The 16,743-nt window shown below is 37.1% G+C and overlaps 1 protein-coding gene across 5 annotated transcripts in view; it reads right to left on the bottom strand.

Annotated features, from left to right (window-relative positions):
- Septin7 (septin 7) overlaps nt 1-16,743 on the bottom strand; it is a 90,451-nt gene that overhangs the window by 72,976 nt on the left and 732 nt on the right. For 2 of the 5 annotated variants that reach the window (XM_033764833.1, XM_019210012.2), the window contains exon 1: nt 6,666-6,755. The exons of 2 other annotated variants lie outside the window; for them this stretch is intronic. Coding sequence is in view for 1 of the 3 variants with exons in the window: in XM_019210011.2 (XP_019065556.1) it covers nt 15,914-15,915 (2 nt within the window). In the remaining 2 variants the exon portion in view is untranslated. Of the gene's footprint in view, nt 1-6,665; nt 6,756-15,913; nt 15,916-16,743 lie in introns of those variants that run through there. One more of the 5 variants, XM_019210011.2, reaches the window with a different exon arrangement.

The raw sequence follows: 16,743 nt of genomic DNA, 5'->3' as shown, positions 1-16,743 counted from the left end.
TAGCAGATTAACAAAAAAAAAAAAAAAAAAAAAAAAAAACCTGTGAGAATTAATAAAGTTGCACAATATAAAATCATTAGTTCTACATACTAGCAATAAAAGAAAGAATCCTGAAAAAAATTCAAAAAGTAATTTCACTTTCAATCACAAGAACAACAAAATACTTAGGGACAGATTTAACAAAAAAAAAGGGTTAAGTCTTATACACTGAAAACTATAAAACATTGTTCAAAGACATAGGTGTGATGGCACATGCTTATAATTCTAGCTACTCTGGAGGCTAAAGTAGGAAGGTCTCAAGTCCTCACAGCATGGGTAACTTGGTAAGGCCCTGTCTCCAAATTAAAAAAAAAAAATTAAAAGGAAGAGGACTGGGGATGCAGCTCAGTGGTTGAACACTCGCCTACCAAGTGTAAGCCCCTCAGGTGAATCCACAGTACCCCCTCAAAAAAAATTGAAGGATTAAATAAAGGATACCCCATGTTTATGAACTAGAAGATTGATCTACAAATTTAACACTATGCCTATAAAAATCTCAGCAGGCTTCACTGCAGAAATTGATAATCTAAACCTACAATTACTGGGAAATGCAAAGAACCCAAAACAGATTTAAAAATTTCAAAACACAACAAAGTTGGGGGATTTGTACTTCTAATTACAAAAATTACAGCAAAGTATAATATAAAAATCTAAAAGTTTTTTCTGTTTAAAGCAACAAGCTTTTAAGATATGGAAATGTTGCTGAACTTACAGAGCGTATAACAACTTTAGTTATCAAAATAGTATAGGATATCTCCTTATTTATTTCCACAGTGGTTGTACCAGTCTTCATTCCCACCAACAATGCAAAAGTGTCCCTTTCTCCCCATAACCACATCAGCATCTGTTATTGGTTGATTTCTTCTTCTCTTCGGGGTGGTTTTTTTGAGACAGGGTCTCACTATGTAGTTCAGACTGCTCTGGAACTCACTGCGTAGCCCAGGCTGGTCTCGAACTTGCAGCGATCCTCCTGCCTCAGCCTCCCGAGTGCTGGGATTATAGACGTGCACCACCACGCCCGGCGCTGGTTGATTTTTGATAGCAGCCATTCTTTCTGGAGTGAGGTGGAATCTCAATGTTTTCATCTGCATCTCTCAAATAACCAATGATGTTGAACATTTTTTCATCTGTTTATCTGCTGTTTTTACTTCTTTGAGAAATGTCTGTTCACTTCAGATGCCCATTTTTGAATTTTTGCAGTACTGGGGATTAAACTCAGGACCTTGCACTTACAAGGCAGGCGCAATGTAACTAAGCTAAATCCCAGCCCGAGTCTGATTTTTTAAAAATTCTTTATATATTCTAGATAGTAGTCCTTTGTCTGAGGAACAGCAGCTATTCCTCTGCTGGGTATCTTCCCAAAAGAATTAAAAGTATCATACCACAGAGATATATGTGCACCTATGTTTATAGTGTCACAGTTTGTAATAGCTAAAGTTTGAAAACAGCCTGTTTGTCTATCACCTGGAGACTAGATAAAGAAGATGTGGGTTTTTTTAAAAAATATAAAATGGAGTACTACTCAGCCATAAAGAAAAACTAGAGACATTTACAGCACACTGAGGCAATACTCTTAAGTGAAACAAACAGGACATACATGTACAATACCAAAGTTTCTCTGGTGTGAGAAACTGAAATTGTAAATAAGGATCAAAATGTGTAATTGATAATATGAAATAGGAAGAAAAGATCTAAAGGGGTAGGGGAAGTGGGAGGGGTAGGGGAAATGAAAGAAGGGAAAGGAAAAAATATGAGAAAAGGAAAGAAATGGAGACAAGGTCTTTGTAAATAGGAAGGGGTGGAGGGGTTGAAGGGAGGGCAGGGGAATGGGGAAAAAATAAAGTACAAGTTCCCAATGATGAATGTAACTGTACTGCATAACTAAAAATGTACCAATAAACTTAATGAAAAAAAATAGTATAGAATACAACTGAACATTCAGAAGTAAGCCCTTATGTTTATAGTCAATTGTTTCCCCACAAGATTTCTAAGACAACACAATAAAAAAGACTAGTCTTTTCAACAAAAAGTGCTGGAACTCTGGATAACCACATTAAAGAATGAAGGATGGAGCACAGTGACACACCTCTGTAATCCTAGCATTAAAGAGGCTGAAGCACGAATATCTCAGTCAAGTGTGAGGCCAGCTGATACTACACAGTGAGTTCAAGGCCAGCCTGAACAACACTGCAGAAACTCAGTCTCAAAACACAGAATGAAGGAAGCTGGGTGTGGTGGTGCATGCCTTTAAATCCAGCTCATTAGGAGTCTGAAGTGGAGGATCACAAGTTTGAGTCCAGCCTGGGCAACTTGGTGATTCGGCAAGACCCTGTCTCAAAAATAAGAAAAGGCTGGGGACGCAGCTCAGGGAGGCCAGGGTTCAATTCCCAGTGCCAGACTGGAGTAGCATAACACAAACATAAAATCATTTTAAGATAAACAACACAATAATTGCTGCAGGCAAGAATCACTGACAGAGGGTGAAATTGGAGCGTAAAAGTATAAAGAGAAATAAGGTATTTCCATGGCTCAACAAAGGACTAATACCTAAAATATATAAAGAACTCCAACCACTCTGTAAAAATAACTAATTTAAAAAATAAACCAAAATTGTAAAAGACCACCAAAGAAGAACTATGGATGGCAAATAAGTCCAGAAGACACTCAACGTTATTTGTCAAAAGGAAAATAAAAATTAAAATCAAAATGGGTTAACCTTGAGCCGGGCATGGTGGCACATGCCTGTAATCCCAGCACTAGGGAGGCTGAGGCAGGAGGATCGCTGCAAGTCCGAGACCAGCCTGGGCTACGCAGTGAGTTCCAGTTCAGTCTCAACTACATAGTGAGACCCTGACTCAAAAAACTTAAAAAAAAAAAAACAAAACCAAAATGGGTTAACCTCTACAAATCTACTAGAGTTATAAAATTAATGAAGCCATTTCCAAGTGTTGAATATGTGGAACAACTAGAATTCTTATACACTGCTGATGAGAATGTGAAATGTTACTAATACATTGGGAAAATACTGCAATTTTTCTTTCTTTCTTTCTTTCTTTTTTTTTGGTACTGGGGATGGACCTTAGGACCTTAGGCTTACAAGGCAGACCGTGGCACCACTCAGCGCAATTCCCAGCCCTTTTTTAAAAAAAGTTAAACATATACCTGTGTGTGTGTGTGTGTGTGTGTGTGTGTGTGTGTATCATATAAGTATCATATGGCTTAAACCAAATATTTACCAAAGAGAAATGAAATCATGAACCACTATTATTATATATATATTTTAAAGTTCAAAAAGAAAAAAGTCAGAGAGAAAATACTTTCTAAGTTTTAACAATGGCTATGTTTTGCTAACTGGGTTGGAGCAAGTAAGATTCCTACTTTCCATTTCTCAAATTATTAAGGAATCTGAAGTATTTCCATTTTTTAAAAAAGCATACAGAAAAAAAATGAAGTCATATACATCAAAAGTCAGTAGAATTTTAGGATTCCCTATTTTTAATGTTCATACAGAGATTTCTTTAACTGAAATACCGAATAGTTTCTCTGGTGTGAAAAACTGTAATAGTACACAGGATCCTAATGAGATAATTAATAATGTGAAATAGGAAGTAAAGGGCTAAAGGTGTAGGGAAAGTGGGAATGGTGGGGGAAAGGTAATAAGGGAGAGGAAAAAAATATGAGAAACTGAAAAAAATGGAAATAAAGTGTTTGTAAATGGGGAGGGGAGGAGGGGGTGAAGGGAGAGCAGGGACAAGGGGAAAAAATGAGAATCAAGACCTATTATGTAGAGGTACAAGATCCCAATGATGAATGTAACTGTATTGTATACCTAGATTGTACCAATTAACTCAATAAAAAGAAAATTTAAAAAAAAGTCAGTAGAGGTTTACTTTTCAACAGGTTAAGTTTGATCCTCTTTATTTTTTATTTTTGACAAGTTTACTAGAATGCAAAGGAAGAAATTGTAGGAGATAATTCTGACAAGATCTCAATTATGATGTAAGTTTGGCCAAAGCAGAAAAACAAAGGCTGGAATATTGACATGTAAATTATGTGAACCAATAACTGCTAAATTGCACATGAATTGCAGCAGAATTATATACTATAGGGTCCTCAGAAACCTTATTTCCTCAGTTAATCGAAAATAACGTAACTCAGTAATATGATGAAAACACAGAAGGTACACATCAAACCTACAAATGCTACAGGCTGAGAAAGATAATAAATGCTTTATAAGATACACTCAGAATCCAAATAAAATTTAATCTGGAAATATGTGTATCCAAACAATGCACTTTCCCCAAACGCCACCCTTACCCCAAACTGGAATTTGAAGGAAAGTTTTAGAGAGAGTCAGAACTGTAACAAGACCTACTCAATCAATATGTTCCGGGCCAGGGATTTAGCTCAGCAGTTTGGTGGGCTGCCTTGCAAGGACCCGAGTTCAATCCCCGGTACCAAAAAAAAAAAAAAAAAAAAAAAAAAATCAGTATGTTCCTCTAACTGAAAAAGTTTAGAATAAGAAAGACAAAACATTGACTACACAAAAAGAAAAAGTGAAAACATCTTACTTAACAATATGCTCCAAAAGTCTAAAAGAAAAAAAGGCTTCCCCTAAAAGTCAATTTTACTTTAGGCTTCGTTAGCTGATCTGCATAGCATGTAGAACCTGACAAAAGATAAGACATGCAATTAAAAGACCACAAGATACTCAGTACTCGATATCAGTGGGAATATGTACAAAATAAAGTTCATTCAGAAGGGCATGAGAGGAATATTAGTCTCTGGCATATAAATATTACTAAAGGAGATGAAAAAGGTTACTCTTCCATAAAGAGCTCTCTTCAAACTATTACAGCATTGGGCCAGGGATTTGGCTCAGTGGTTCTGCTGCCTGCTGTGCTAGCTCAAGGGCCCAAGTTTGATCCCTGGTACCAAAAACAAACAAACAAACAAACAAACAAACAAAAACTATTAGAGCATTAAGGAAGACTAAACCTTATTTTCGCCTCCAGGGGTAAACAGGGAGCAAAAAAGTGACAAGTATTCAAGAATGAACTGTGTGATTCCTCAGTAGCCAGTGGGTTTCTACTACATGTGAGACCAGCAACATCCATTAGAAATATAATGCAAGACACATATGAGACTTAAAATTTTCTAGTCGCCTTGTTAAAAAAAAATCATATTTTTCTTTAACTCAATATATTCAAAATATTATTTCAACAGGGAAGTTATTTTATATGGAAAATATCCAAATGATGATCCACACCTCAATTCATACTGGCCTCATGAAAAATATTCAAGAGCCACACATGCTGGTAACTACCACACTGGACAATCAACCACACGGCAGGTAGATTACAGTACAGCAGGAAGGAGAACACAATTTGACCAACGGGCTTAGCACATCTTCCAATCCTGAGATCTCAGGGAAATATTAGAAGCAAAGAAGTATTAAGGATACACTCAAAATTTTGAAAATTAACTTTACTCCATTTTAATCAGTCACTAATGTACCCTGTGCCCTCATGACGTACGTACTTTTTTTACTGTAGTATTTTGAACAGAACACAGCAACTTCATAAGAGAATTCAAGTTATTTCCAGTACCTAATTGCTCTCTCAAATTAGCTTCTTAAAGATATCAAAACCATTTCCTGGGCTGGGGATTTAGCTCAGTGTGCTGCTGCCTGCCTCACAAGGACCCAAGTTTGATCCCCAGTACCAAAAAACAAAAAAACAAACATTTCCTATCAAATCCTATAGCCTATAAAATACTTAGCTGATATCATCTTAGCATTACCTGCCTAATAAAATCAATATAAAATAATATTACCTATTATTTCAAAATTTTGTATTGCTTCCCTATATTATAATTCCCTACAGAAAAACAGAAATATGATCACTCGTATGGACTGGAATTGTGTCTCCTCAAAATTCACAAGTTAAAACTTCACCCTTACTATGACTGGATGGTATTGGAGTTAGGACCTTATAGGAGGTAATTAAATTAAATTATCTCATAGGTGGGGCCCTAAACCACCAAAACCGGCAACGTTATAGGAGTAGTAAGAGAGTCAGGTATAGCAGCACAGTACTGTAATCCCAGCATTGTGGGAGACTGAAGCAGGAGAATCACAAACTCAATCCTAAAATAGGCAAATTAGAAAGACTCTGTCTTAAAAATTTTAAAAAAGAACTGGGGATGTAGTTCAATGCAAAGGCCCTGGGTTCAATCCCCACAATGCCAAAAGAAAAAAAAAAAGGGCACAAACCATATTATGTTAATATTTAAATTTTAATAAAGTGTGATATTTCTAATTATAAATTTATAATCAAAGAAGTGAAAAGCCTGCTTTGTTAAGCTACTGAGTCAATCAAAATAATCTGATACCTCAAAGCAGCAAATTCTAATTTTACCCAGGTCTTCCACTTATATTTTATTGTAAAAAGAACATTCTGTACAGAATCAGTATCACATACAATAAAAACAGAAGTAATAGGAGCTCAAAAAAGCAAACTACTTATCAAAATATTGCAATACTATTCTACCAACGAATACCTATTAACATTAAACATAAATAACACATAATGCATATAAAACTAAAGGTCCATCTACGCTGTTACCTGCTAAAAGAGTAGTCTTATAGGAGTCCAAGTTGAAGGAAAGATCATCAAAGTCTTAAACAGCTGGAAAAAGTTTCCCCAAATAGGTAGTTTTCAGCTGGGCCCTCCTTAAGGAATGCTGGGTGGGTAAAAACAGCAGAGGCAAAGACAAGAATGCTAAATATTATCCAGTCAGAGTAAAAGGAAAGGGCCAAATCAAGAAGGCCCTAAGAAGACTGCCTGTAAATTTTTAAAGAATATATAAGAGAATCAGAAGGCACTATAAGTATAGCTAGAAATGCAAATTTCAGTATTGCTAAAACTAAGATCTGTGCTCTGATGGGTAAATTAACCTTCCTGAGCCTTAGACAGTATCCTTATGAAGTTACTATGAAATAATAGGTAATAATAATATACGAAATAACGAAGAGTATGACAATTCACAAAAAGTACAAATAAATGACAGATGTTATAGTGGCTGTGTAAAAGATGATAGCTATTATTAAGGCCTCTAGACTTTTATCTTGCAAATAAGTGATTCCCAATCATGGCTGAAATCTGAAATACATGGGAAATTTTTGATAAAAACACATATATGGACCCTAGCCTAGAAGTAGAAAGTTAAAATTTTGCTGAAGCTGGGCATGGTGGTATATGCCTGTAATCCCAGAACTTGGGTGGCTGAGACAGGAGAATTGCCTTAAAATGGAGGCCACCATGGGCTATACAGGGAGTTCAAAGCCAGCCTGAATTACAGAGTGAGGCCTTAGCTCAAAATACAAAACAAACAAACAAACAAAAAAAACTTGGTAAAGTCCAAGAAATGGTGTTTTTATTAAATGAAGAAGAAACTGCACACAATACAACCAGTATGGAAAGAGAGCCCTTTGTTCATCTTGGCTAGATTCTAATTTGATAAATGGAACCCACTAGTGACCATCTATACTTAAATTCCCACCCTTCAATTAAAAAAACATTGTAACCTCCAAGCCCTACTCAAAAGCATCCAGTACACACCCAAGCAAAAGACACTCTGGTCATGAAATTCCTTATTTGACATTTCCCTTAATCTTGGTCATTACTACTGTAGATAGTGCTTTTACCTCATGTTTGTGGCATTATTTCTGCATTTCTTCCATGTCAACCAATTATTTAACTCTCATAAAGAGAAGGGCTGCAACTTTTCAGTAAATCTAAAATTATTCCAGCCAAGTGGGCATGGCAGTGCTCATTCAGAATCTCAGCATCTCAGCACTCTGGAGGCTGAGGAAGGAGGACTGCTGAGGGTTCAAGGCCAGCCTGGCCTACACAGTAAGTTCAAGACACACAAGCTCCTGACTCAAAACAAACAAACAAACAAACAAACAAAACCAACTATAATTCCAAAAAAGGATCTACTACAAATACATAATTATCTTTCTCACTTTACAACACTATGCTCTAACACAAAAGTAAGAGTTTTTGTAGGTCTATTTGACAACTAAATCACTCCAGTTATCTTTTTTGACTTACAGATGAATTAGTCATGACCCTAATCTCATTGTTATATATTGCACTTTTACATTCTAATACAAACCTCCAGACAGACTACAGTTCTTTACAGCATCATTAATTGCATCCATCTGTACCAAGTTCTTACTTCTCCAATCATTAAACATAAAGTACAGAACTCAATCTGCCTTTCCCCAAAATAAGAAAGCTACCACAATGGACCTGGGATGTAGCTCAGCAGTACCACACCTGCAGGGCAAGCACAAGGTTCTGAGTTGATTCCCAGTACCAAAACAAAAAGGAAGAAAGCTACCACACTACAAGTTGTCCTCTGAGCATCCAAGCCTTTGCAAATTATATAATGGCCTCCATATTTTTTGGTAGTTGTTTTTACTTGCACATCATTTTATACAGCTACAGAACAGTAACTATTCCTCCTGAAACTGACATCCCATTCACCCAGCAAATCAGAGTATAGCTGGGGACCAGACATACAAATTTAGCTCAATCCTAACAGATCACAACTTTCAACAAAGATACAACCAGGCCAGGGATTTAACTCAGTGGTGCTGTGCCTGCCTTGTAAGCACAAGGTCCTGAGTTCAATTTCTGGTACCGGAAGAATAAAAAAGATATAACCATGAATTGAAAAACTGAGCAACTAAAACACAGACTTGCAATAGCAAACTGGGTATCTACAAACTTAAGGACAGTAGAAGGAAGATATATCCACAGGGCAGAAAAATGTAAAAAGCTATATACAGATCTTTTTAAAAAATATTGCTTATAATAACCCCATCATATAAATCATGGCACAAAGTCAAATATTTCTGTGATATTTAAAAGTTCAGTATATTCTACTGAAAGCATGAAAGCTAATCAGTTTATACATAACAAACATTTCTCCCCAGTAATACAAGAAATGTAAATTAAAACAAGCTTAAAGTATTAAATTAACAAACATCCCAGGGAAATAAATAGGGAAGGGAAAAGAGGTTTGTTACAGACACACTTTACAATGCTACTTCTAATTCTGAAATACTTAAACCATGAAGCACATAGAAATGATAAAACTGCTAAACAAGTTATAGCAATGGAATACCATATACATTTATACACTATTATTGTATACAATTTATAATAACCTGCATATAGCTTAATACACAAAAAGCCACATGAAATATTAGGCATCTACCTTGTTTTTCTATGAAAAAATTAAGTTTGCAGGATATTTTTAAATGTATTCCCTCATATTATAATATATGTGAGAAATTCTCAACTCTGGCTGTTGGTCAGAATTACTTCAAATTCTTAAAATGTAAATTTCTGGCCCCCACCTCCCACCTAGGGAATTAATGAGCTCTCAAGTGTGTTAAGCACTAGAAATGTTTCCAATACCCAACCAGAATTTAGAATCCCTAACTAATATACTACTAATTACAACCATGAAAACATGCATGCAATTAAGAAAGAACACAAATTAACCTGCAATGGCTGAAATAATCTAATGGGCTGCCCCGCTCCCTGGTCAATTTAAGTTCCTCATAAAAATAAGGATATTTGTTAAATTTCTAAGATTACTGTTTAAGCTGGTTTAAAATGTTGATGTTTTAAAGTGTTATGGGAGAATTTTTCTTTGTATACATGACCTTCCATCACAGAACTCTCTCTGTGTAGCAAATGAGACAGTACCCTGGTTATTTTTTAAATAATAATTTAAACAGCACTAAAATAAAATCACAAAAGAAGTTTTTGCAGGGAGCCAAGGATTTAGCTCAGTGGTTCCACTGCCTGCCTTGCAAGCACAAGGTCCCAAGTTCAATCCCAGGTACAAAAAAAAAGGAAAAGGAGTTTGCCTCCTCTTACACAAATAATAATCTCACTCAAAATATTTATAGTGTTTTCTAAACCTGACAGTACATACTAAAATCCTCCTCAAAAATAACTGATTATAATTACAAAAATAATTTGTATATATAAGGATACAAAATGTCAGTCATGCAAAGAAACACTACCCTGACCCTTAGTTTGAAACAACTGCTGCTGTGAAATATACCAGCTAAAATTCTAAATAAAATTTTAGCACGACCCAATAATTGGTGATCTTAGTCTGACTCTGAAGGACAAGAAGTTTCAAAGAACACTAATACACTGCAATAATCTTAATTTTTTTTTTCTATCCTTAGATGACCCCTGGTCCTCTCAATTTACTGACTGATTGACTGACTGACTACAGTACTGGGGACTGAAGCCAATGCCTTTCATACTGAGATTCACTGGTGCCTGTTCATCCACCTATTCATTCAACTAAAAAGCTCATATATTCTGGATTCATTACTCACCACCCATATCTATGCAACTGTTCTCATTCTACTTCTGTCCATCTTTTAGTCTGGGAACTGCTCTAGAACTTCATTCAACTCAATGGTCCTATCTTGGTATCTTAGTCAATCCCCTAGCAACAATTACCATGATGGGTCTCGTGATTACAACTCATCTTCTTTAAAAAGGTTATTTAAAAACAATTTTTTTATACCTCAGCACAGCACAAGAGGTATAAGTTTCCAACCCCTACCCTTACAACCTGACATTAACACAGTTTTTCAGTCTAGAAAAACCTTCCTCATCTTCCTCTACCTAATCACAACCACAAACCTGTAAGGATTTCCCCTTCATCAGTCGGGAAAAGCTATCCTGACTCTCTATCCCATCCCCATCATATACCCTACATACCTTTACATCATCTCAAAGGATTTACAGAGTGTATGCTAAGCATGGGAATACAAAAGTGAACATGACACAGTTATTAACCTAGAGTCAAGGCAGAAAAATCAACAGTCAGTTGCAATAATATCTGGTTACTATTTTTTAGCTAACATCTGAATGCTTGTTACATGCTAGTCATTGTGCTAAGGATTTTTTCCTCATTTAATTTTCCAATGTTATGATTTTCACTTTAGGGAAAAAGAAAGAAAACAGTTCTTTGCCCAAGGTTTGTTAAACCTTCAGAGCTGGAGTTTTAAGTCCAGGTCTGGCTCTATAATATACACTTATATGTGTCACAGTATTCGTGAATTAAAGACCTCACAGAAGAGGTGCAAGGGAGCTGTCCACTCCTTTTGCCTTTCACCAAATGAGGACACAGTATTCACCCTGCCAGAGAAAGCAGCACTTAAGACACTGGAAGGAGACTTGGCCATGACCAGATACCAAACCTGCAAATGCCCTCATGTTCAACTTTTCAGCTTCCAGAACTATGAGATGTAAATTTCTGTTCTTTATAAATTACCAGTATGGAACGGGGTGTGGTGGCACACTCACTCCTTTCACTTGAGAGGCTGAGACAAGAGGACTGCCAAGAGTTAGAGGCCAGCCTGTCCTACATAGTAAGCTCGAGGCCAGCTTGAACTATACAGTAAAGACCTTGTTTCAAAACAAACAAACAAACAAAAAGGCAGGTGCATAAATTATCCAGTCTGATGTATTTTGTTGTAACAGCTCAGACTGAGACATCACATAACAAATTTATGCATCTGTATAAACAAGAATATTCCTTATGCACTAATAAGAAATAATCCAAGCTACAGTAACTGGAAAAAATGAGGTGAAGGAGAATGTGTGCCTTATGCTACCAAGGACCAGGGTAGGAAGGATATACACTTTTAACTTATACACATGCACACATTGGCGTGCGCGTGCGTGTAAAACACATCCATGAGGGCATAGATTACAGCTGTCTTTATCTCAGTATCTGATACTTTTTAAAGCCAAACACCAAATATTTGTTGAATCAATGAACAAAGTTTACAAAAATCTCAAATTGGCACTGCAGGAATATTTCAAATAAATTTTACAAAACAGTAAAACCGAGGAAGAAAAAGTTCCAGTGTTGCTGAAAAATAATCTCAGTCAAATAGTCAGAGGTTCAATCCCAACTCTACTGTTTATCACATTCTGGAACAGTACTAGAATCTATGTTCTTCTAAAAGTACCAAGGCAATCATTCTAACTACTGAACTTTCCTGCATATCTGAAACTTTGTATAATTAAATAGCAGAGAAAAAAATTCAAGATCCTACCCAGAAAAACCACTCCAAAGGAGTCAAATGTATATACTCAATATATTTACTCAATAAACGTATGTATATTGATAAAGCTGTTTTTAAAAAGAAGCTACGGTGACATAGCTATTAGTGGTTACTTCCGGCACAAGAGGGATAACTGCAAAGGAACATAAAGAAACTCCAGGATTGTAGAAGTATTCTGTATGTTGACTGCAGTAAAAGAAACAAAATATATTCACGTACATATGCCAAAGTTCATTGACTACTTAAAATCTATGCATTTACTATATGAAAACTATACCTTAATAAAGTTACTTATTGGGGAGCATTTGCAAATGAGATTCCTCGGTCTCTCTTCCAGACAGTGTGAACTAGTGAGTCTGCAGGGGAATCAGTTAATATGAATTTTTAACAGAGACTATGGCAGACCCTTCAGGCATCCAGGACATCAGGTATACTGTGGAAGGCATTTGAACTAAGATTATGTTGTATGTTTGCAAAACATACATGAATTAATGATCAACTCTAATGTATTAAATGACTGGAGTTCCAGAAGGAAACTCTATGGACTAAGGTAGGTAAGAAAGACTTCCCAGTTTCCTACAATTCTCCAGTGAGTCCCAACACCTAGCGTAGTGATTCTCTTCAAAGACAATTCTGCCCACTCCCAACACGATGTCTGACAATGCTTGCACACATTTTTCCGCTGTCACAACCAGGAGCATGTGTTATTGGTGTCTCAGTGACCAGAGGCCAGGGATGCTGGTCAAATATCCTACAATGCACCAGACAGCAGCACACCAACAAAAGAGAACTAGAAAACCCCAAATGTCAACGATGCCAGACTGAAAAATTGACCTGAAGCCTCACCTCAAATAAAGCCACCAAAAGTACTGCTTGGCTCCAGAGTAAACAAGACAACAGAATTAACAAGTGAAAATTTCAGGACAGTACATGTTCCCTTCTGGACTGACAGAAAGGAAAGAAGAACAGTATCATCACTGTACTCTGCATAAAGCAAATCAACACAGTGAGACACAAATATCTCGTGATGTCCCAAGATTTTAAAAACATCAGAATACCGTACATAGGAGCAGCTTTATGCCATACTCTCAATCACAGGGTATATTTACTCATTCTTCTCAGCCTTCAAAGTACTGTGGAAGTTAGGAAACACTGCCTAAAATAAAGTTACATAACCTTCAGCATAAGAGATAAACCTCATCTTTAGTGGCCCCAACTGAGATAAGGATATTGCTTACTGCAGAGTAGTCCAATCCAGAGTTATGTAAAGTGTGGTCTATAGACCAGTGAACCAGTGTTTGAATTTTCTATCAGTTTATGTCAGAGAAGTATAAAATTTGTAAGCACACCAATGGGTTTTTGTTTTGTTTTGTTGGCAGCACTGATTCAATCCACAGCCTTGCACGTGCTAGGCAAGAACTCTACCACTGAGCTATATCCCTTACCTTCCCAGCCTCAGAATGGAAATTTTTATACCACTATAATTTTTGCTTGTTGCACCTACTAATAAAAATTGGGGCTTTTATTTTGTTTTGCTTATTCCATCTTCAGCTTTAAAGAAAAATGTGCAGGGCTGGGGATTTAGCTCAGTGGGTTCCAGCACCTGCCTCACAAGCGCAAGGACCCGAGTTCAATCCCTGGTACCAAAAAAGAGAAATGTGCAGCCTTTGTTATATTTCACAATGATATCGAAATGGACTGGGGAAAGAAGAAAGGGAGGACAGGAAAGAAAAGGTCCTTCATCCAGGGAGGAGCACTAACCTAACCTGACCGATATTTTTAGCAGGTGGCAAGGTCAAGCTCTGAACCCATGTCTAACAAAGCCCACATTCTTAATCATACTACATATTACCACTAAGATTTCGAACTCAACCCCCAATGTGTGAAATCCACCTTTGGCAGCTGGACTGCTCAAACAAGAATCAAAGGACTTTTTATGTGCCTGGCCTAAGTCCCACACCACTGAAAAGGTAAGGTTACTTCATTGGTTCCTTTCCCCAGGGCTCATGCTTAAATTTGGCTCTAGATAGCTGATGATGCAAAAGGACAAGAGAAGATGAAAAGACCATTTCTCCTTAAGGCTTCAAGAAGCACTGAACACTACTATTTTCTTTCAAGATACACCCTGGTTTTCATCTAGCTTTGTTGGGGAATTACCTCCTTTCAGGGAAGAACAGGTCTTTCTAACCACACTGGCATGGTATACAGAATAAAAGAATCCAAAATAAGAAAAAGCCACATACTCTTAACAGCCTTTACCAAGAAGTCTTCCTTCTGCACGCCACAACCAAACCCTACCATATGGTGTAAAGACCTCAAATTTGACCCATCAATACTGCGCTTTTCAACGCCAATCCTTAGATTTAAAAAACTCACGGAAATTCCAACTCAGTACACAATAAGTGTAAAACAAAATTTAACTACTTTCAAAATATTCATACTAAGTGCAATGTCTTCAATTTTATATTTTCTTTTTTTAAAAAATTACTGGGCTGGGGATTTAGCTCAGTGGTTCCGGCGCCTGCCTTACAAGCGCAAGGGCTTGTTCAATCCCCAGTACCAAAAAAAACGTATTAGTAGAAATCAACAAATTTGATTCCAGGATCCAATAACGGGTCAAAATTTACTCTGTGAAACACTACAATGGGGTCCAACTGTCTACATTGAACAGTACATTCTCATCTGATAAGCCAAACCCATAATCACGCAATCTTCAAACTCTACTCCTGAGAAACACCACTTTTCTACGTAAGTTTCCACTATACAATAAATCTTATCTGCAGCTAAAACAGTACAGAAAAACAAACTTTTGTCCCAAAACTTGGTAAAATGTGTAAACTACTGCATCATTAAAGTTAAAATAAAAATATTTCAACTTCCAATCAAAACTGAAGATAGCTTATTAAGGCAAAATGTGAACTATGGTTCTCTGTAAGCAATCCAGTGAAACAGCAATACCGGCAACTCCCAGAATACAGTGTAAAGATGCATACCATCAAATTACATGTCTGAAACCAACCTGCTCTACCACTATCTTCATTCTAATCTGATCACCCATACTTCATTTGATCACTTCCCATTACTGAGACCTTAAAAGCGCAGATCTAGCTGGGCACAGGGCATAAGCCTGTTACCTCAGCTATTTGGGAGGCTGAGGCAAGAGGCAAGTGTGAGGCTCTGGGTTCAATTCCCAGTACAGAAGAAGGGGGTAAAATCATACTGAACTCCTCTTCCTCCTCAAACTCTCTTGTTGTACAACACAAGCCCTTAAACTGCTTGTTAGGACCTGTTAGGGGTCCTACTTTGTCTCAGAGGCTCTCACAGGTTATTTGTATGAGAAAATGCAAAAATCAGAACAACTGAGTTTATAACAAATTTCTGAAACAATTTATTTGACAACCTTTCTCGTGATTATCTACTAAATATCTTATCTCTAAACCAAAATCAACAACCAAAAAGTGTTAAACTAAATAAAGAAAACATGATATCCTCTATGTAAATGAACTTCCACACAAAATAATAATCAATTATGAGATTCGACTCTGCAAGCCTCTGAACACGTCTTTATTATCTGTATTGAGAAGACACGGCTGCATCATACGATGCCACCATGCAAGCCATCTATGTGCGACCCGTCCCATTTTTTTCACAGCTCCACTCAATCCTACCTCCTCACCCCACCCACCGAACAGCTGGGTGGAACGAAGGATCACTTCCTGCCCCCATCACCATTCCTTGCTGTTCAGAGAAATAAGAAATCCAGACTGCCTTTAGTAGCTTAACAACTGTTTATATCCACTCTTCAGTCCATCAGGATTCTACAAATTTCATCCCTACTTGTACATTCAAAGCCTAAAACAGTTCCTCCTCAACCTGAGGGGAACTTTAGGGGGAAAATTATATGCATCACCTGCATGTACATAAATGTGCAAAATAAGCGAAATTCTTGCGGATCTAGATTATCACTGGATTCTCAAGGACGCTCAGGAAGATATTCTCGTACTGCCTCAAAGCAACGAAGCCAAAAGAAATAATTCCTAAAGTTGTACTTAGTAATAAACTCGCAAGGACGTTAAGTAATAAATAAGTAAGCTAAGCAAACACCGGACGTCACAGATTCTTTTGCTACAACTATTAAAAAAAAAAAACTACACAGATTTGAAACAGTGTAGTCCCGAGAAGTATTAGAAATAAAAATCTCAGCTGCTCATTTCATGCTACACTTTCAGTATGAAATGGAACGCAGGAGTGGAAAATGTGAATGAAATGGCCTGTTCTCCTTCCAATACGTGGGGGAGGAAAGGAAATGAGAGGGCTTCTTGAAAGAACAACTGGAAATACTGAAATTATTTTTCAAAAATTGATTCACCCGAATTTTCCCAGTCCCTATCTCCACTCCCTCTCTTTTGCAGAGACCCTGCCTAACCCCTCCGGAGGGCGCCCTTCCCAGACGTTCTCTTTCCCCTTTTCCTAAAAATGTAGCCCAAACCCCAGCCCCAGCTCCGACCGTCCCTGCTGGA

Source organism: Fukomys damarensis, unplaced genomic scaffold, assembly GCF_012274545.1.
Source record: "Fukomys damarensis isolate Sample0158 unplaced genomic scaffold, DMR_v1.0_HiC HiC_scaffold_17, whole genome shotgun sequence".
NCBI lineage: Eukaryota > Metazoa > Chordata > Mammalia > Rodentia > Bathyergidae > Fukomys > Fukomys damarensis.
Note: the sequence above shows the minus strand (reverse complement) of the source record. Positions and strands in the feature narration are given on the sequence as shown.